Source organism: Palaemon carinicauda, chromosome 20 (genome assembly GCF_036898095.1).
Source record: "Palaemon carinicauda isolate YSFRI2023 chromosome 20, ASM3689809v2, whole genome shotgun sequence".
Taxonomy (NCBI): Eukaryota; Metazoa; Arthropoda; class Malacostraca; order Decapoda; family Palaemonidae; genus Palaemon; species Palaemon carinicauda.
The window spans coordinates 105,546,360-105,551,359 of record NC_090744.1 but is presented as its reverse complement, the minus strand read 5'-3'; the positions used below and the strand labels follow the sequence as shown (position 1 = coordinate 105,551,359).

At 37.4% G+C, this 5,000-nt stretch overlaps 1 protein-coding gene across 1 annotated transcript in view; it reads right to left on the bottom strand.

Annotated features, from left to right (window-relative positions):
* Window positions 1–530: 530 nt before the first annotated feature.
* The window catches only part of LOC137660030 (uncharacterized), a 10,438-nt gene continuing 5,968 nt past the window's right edge, over window positions 531–5,000 (bottom strand). Inside the window, exon 2 of the mRNA XM_068394759.1 lies at window positions 531–1,752. Coding sequence (XP_068250860.1) covers window positions 531–1,752 — 1,222 coding nt within the window. The remainder of the gene's footprint in view (window positions 1,753–5,000) is intronic.

The following is a 5,000-nucleotide window of genomic DNA, read 5'->3' as shown; positions in this document are numbered from 1 at the left end:
TATTATTCAATATCATTTTCCAGTTTTTCTATATGTCGATATATAAGTGACCCTATTGCTTCTCTTTATTAGTCTGCTAAAATCTATAATAAAATCGGTGAAGTATAAAACAAAATGGATGTTAGCGAAAGGGCTATGTTGTGATAAAGGAGAGTTGCTCGTAGCAAAGGAGCTATGCTGTGAGAAAGGAAAGTTACTCGTAGAAGAAGGGCTATGCTGTGACAAAGGAAAGTTATTCATATGAAAATGGTAATGCGGTGATAAAAGAAAGTTTCTCGGAAAAAAGGGCTATGCTATGACAAAGGAAAGTTGTTTGCAGCAAAATGGCTATGTTGTGACAAAGCAAAGTTGCTCATAGCGAAATGGCTATGCTGTGGCAAAGCAAAGATGCTTGTAGCAAAAGGGATATGCTATGACAAAGCAAAGTTGCACGTAGCTAAATGGCTATGCTGTGACAAAACAAAGTTGTTTGTAGCGAAAGAGCTACGTTTTGACAAAGCAACATTGTTTATAGTGAAAGGGCTATGTTTTCACAAAGCAAAGTTCCTTGTAGAAAAAGAGCTATGTTGTGACAATGCAAAGTTGCTCGTAGTGAAAGGGCTTACGCTTTGACAAAACACAGTTGATTGTAGTGAACTGGCTATGTTGTGACAAAGCAAAGTTCTTGGAGTGAAGAGGCTATGTTGTGATAAAGCAAAGTTGCTTGGAGTGAAGGGGCTATGTTGTGATGAAGCAAAGTTGCTTGGAGTGAAGGGGCTATGTTGTGACAAAGCAAAGTTGCTTGTAGGAAAGGGGCTATGTTGTGATGAAGCAAAGTTGCTTGGAGTCAAGGGGCTATGTTGTGATGAAGCAAAGTTGCTTGGAGTGAAGGGGCTATGTTGTGATGAAGCAAATTTGCTTGGAGTGAAGGGGCTAGGTTGTGACAAAGCAAAGTTGATTGTAGGAAAGGGGCTATGTTGTGATAAAGCAAAGTTTCTTGGAGTCAAGGGGCTATGTTGTGATGAAGCAAAGTTGCTTGGAGTGAAGGGGCTATGTTGTGATGAAGCAAAGTTGCTTGGAGTGAAGGGGCTATGTTGTGACAAAGCAAAGTTGCTTGTAGGAAAGGGGCTATGTTGTGATGAAGCAAAGTTGCTTGGAGTCAAGGGGCTATGTTGTGATGAAGCAAAGTTGCTTGGAGTGAAGGGGCTATGTTGTGATGAAGCAAATTTGCTTGGAGTGAAGGGGCTAGGTTGTGACAAAGCAAAGTTGATTGTAGGAAAGGGGCTATGTTGTGATAAAGCAAAGTTGCTTGGAGTGAAGGGGCTATGTTGTGACAAAGCAAAGTTGATTGTAGGAAAGGGGCTATGTTGTGATAAAGCAAATTTGCTTGGAGTGAAGGGGCTATGTTGTGACAAAGCAAAGTTGATTGTAGGAAAGGGGCTATGTTGTGATAAAGCAAAGTTGCTTGGAGTGAAGGGGCTATGTTGTGACAAAGCAAAGTTGCTTGGAGTGAAGGGGCTATGTTGTGACAAAGCAAAGTTGATTGTTGGAAAGGGGCTATGTTGTGATAATGCAAAGTTGCTTGGAGTGAAGGGGCTATGTTGTGACAAATCAAAGCTGCTTTTAGGAAAGGGGCTATGTTGTGATAAAACTAAGTTGCTTGGAGTGAAGGGGCTATGTTGTGACAAAGCAAAGTTGATTGTAGGAAAAGGGCTATGTTGTGATAAAGCATAGCTACTTGGAGGGAAGGGGCTAAGTTGTGACAAAGCAAAGCTGCTTGTAGGAAAGGGGCTATGTTGTAATAAAGCAAAGTTGCTTGGAGGGAAGGGACTATGTTGTGATAAAGCAAAGTTTCTTGGAGGGAAATGGCTATGTTGTGACAAAGCAAAGTTGCTTCTAGGGAAGGGGCTATGTTATCACAAAGCAAAGCTCCTTGTAGGAAAGGGGCTATGTTGTGACAAAGCAAATTTGCTTGTATGAAAGGTGCTATGTTGTGATAGAGCAAAGTTGCTTGGAGGTAAGGGGCTACGTTTTGTGTCCGTAAAGACTACGTTAGAGAGAGAGAGAGAGAGAGAGAGAGAGAGAGAGAGAGAGAGAGAGAGAGAGACTCTCTGCATCTGACAGGCCGTATTTCCAAAGGTATTTTGCCAGAAATAGGCAATCTGAGCAAAAAAACACTCCTATAACTATAACAGTTAAAATATCCGCCATTACTTCACGTTGAAGTTTACGTTCATTCGTTTAATGAAAAAAAAAAATGTAAATGGGAATGCTGAATATATTGGTGAAAATTTCTCTTTTCATATCTATGTTAGTTCCCAATTTTGTGGAAATCCATTAGGCTGTAAAAATAACGCCTTAAACCATCGATTTGTGCATATTTCTATCATTTATATAATAATGAATAGATTTTTATAGTTACATACATACATGCATACATCCATGCAAACAAACATACAGATATACAAGTATACATACATACACACTATTCTAGTCTATTAAAAAAAAAATCATTTTACGAAAAGACTCGAACAAATACAATTACATTTCTAAATTACTATTTTGTGATTCAACCTTATACTAATAAATTTGATGAATAAACAACAAACTTAGATTAAACAAACATTTAGTACTGTTGTACAAATATGTAATTCTCGTATTTTCTAACAATCTGCCTCTCTATAGGCCTATATTCCATTGCTAGGCCTATATACAGCGAGACCCTCACAGGGAAACGTATAAGATTTGAGTAAACATTAAACCATAAAATGTTTACAAAAAGAGAAGATTTATTCAGAACTTTGCAATGATTTTAAAACCAGCTGACAAAGTGGTTTCTCTTATTCTTTTTTCCAATGTTATCATGATCATCAGTACAGGTTTGGATTCCTTTAATATCATCTCACACTCTGTCTGTCTGTCTGTGTCTATCTATCTGTCTGGTCTGTCTGTTTGTCTGCCTGTAAGTCAGTCTGTCTGTCTGTCTGTCTGTCTGTCTGTCTGGTCTGTCTGCCTGTCTGTCTGTCTGTCTGTAAGTTTGTCTGTCTGTAAGTTTGTCTGTCTGTGTTTATCTGTGTCTGTTTGTCTATCTATCTGTCTAGTCCGTCTGTTTGTCTGCCTCTCTGTCTGTCTGGTCTGTCTGTTTGTCTGCCTGTCTGTGTGTCTGTCTGGTCTGTGTTTGTCTGCCTGTAAGTCTGTCTGTCTGTCTGTCTATCGATCTGTCTGGGCTGTCTGTTTGTCTGTGTATCTGTCTGTCTGTTTGTAAGTTTGTCTGTCTGTCTGTTTATCTGTCTGTCTGTCTGTCTGTCTAACTATCTGTCTGGTCCGTCTGTTTGTCTGCCGGTTTGTATGTCTGGTCTGTCTGTCTGTCTGTCTGGTCTGTCTGTTTGTCTGCCTGTAATTCTGTCTGTCTGTTTGTCTGTCTGTCTGTCTATCTGTCTGTCTATCGATCTGTCTGGTCTGTCTGTTTGTCTGCCTGTAAGTCTGTCTGTCTGTCTGTCTATCGATCTGTCTGTTTGTCTGTGTATCTGCCTGTCTGTCTCCATTATGGTTCTGTCTGGTAAGATAATTCAGATAATTCGATATAAACAACTTCCATTAAGCACAAAATTTCAGGATCATATTTAAATGTAAGTCATTATATATATTTAAATACACTTATAATAAGGTCATTTACTACTATGAACGATGATGCTAATATTACTACTACTAAAAGAAATAATACAAAGGATACAAATGATACTGTTTAATCTTACCTGTGCTCGATAGGTCTTTCAGCGCAGGTAATTCAATAGCAGTTCAGGGAACTTGACACCTGTGAATGCTTCTCTTACTCACTTTCATAACAAAAATATTTCCTGAAATGAAAAAAGGAAATTACGACCTATCAGTTAGGATTACTTTATATTTAATAAGGTTTAGTTTATGTCCACATAAAAAGAATAATATAATTTTCAAGTTGTGTCAATCTGGTTTTGATTTTCAAGGTTGGTTTAGAGGTTTAAAGGCCACTCATGAATGGCAGAGGCAAGGGACAGTGACAATGCTTTAATTAGCAGGTTAATGACCTTGACTCCTAGAAACTGACCATATATACATTTGATCAGCACCCAAGGCCCCTCTCCATCCAAGCTACAACCAGAAAGGGCCAGGCAGTGGCTACTGATGACATAGCAGCTAGACCTAAAGCAACACCGCCCCCCCCCCCCCCACCGCCATCCTTGGCTCACAAGAATGGTGAGTGAGGTTGCAGACAATAAAGAAACTATCTAGCTTGAACGGGGACAAACCGCAGTCCGGTGAGCGCCAGGAAAGGACGTTTTCAATCTATATTCTTTTGATTATTGATATTAGTTTAAGATTCATTATTTCCTGAAATAGGGGCAAATAAGTGCTGTGATACATTCTGACATAGTTTGAAAACCTAATAACAATATATTCAATTCTAAAATCTTATAGTGAATCAAATATAAATGTTGCTGACCACCAAAACAAATTTCGTAATCTGTTTTGGTTCCCAAAGCAAACTGAAATATAATTACGAACGATTATTACTCTGTCTACATATATAGATAATATTCAAATTAAAACTGCCTTTAAAATATCCATATTCATTTGAATATGTGTATTTTATATAAATTTCATCGAGTATAAATACCTAATAAAAATATCTATGGGCGTTTTTGTTATTCATAATATATCTGTAGAATCGAGTTTCAATTTCCTTTTGAATTATCAAATTTCTACTAGTTAAAACAAATATGATATTCGTGTGCTGTAATATTCTATATTGGAGGAATTTATAATTATAGTATCCTATTTAGTTTGATTTTCATAAGCTCATTTTGATTCAATTTTGTGCTAAAGCTTCAATTATTCATATGTATTTAATGTATAATTAAATGATGCACTCCAAAACCACACAAAAGGCAAAATCATTCTTATAACACTTTCGTACATTAATCATTACGAAATTATATTATTTACATTGGCAGCTAATAGGTTTACAAAAAAGTAAATTT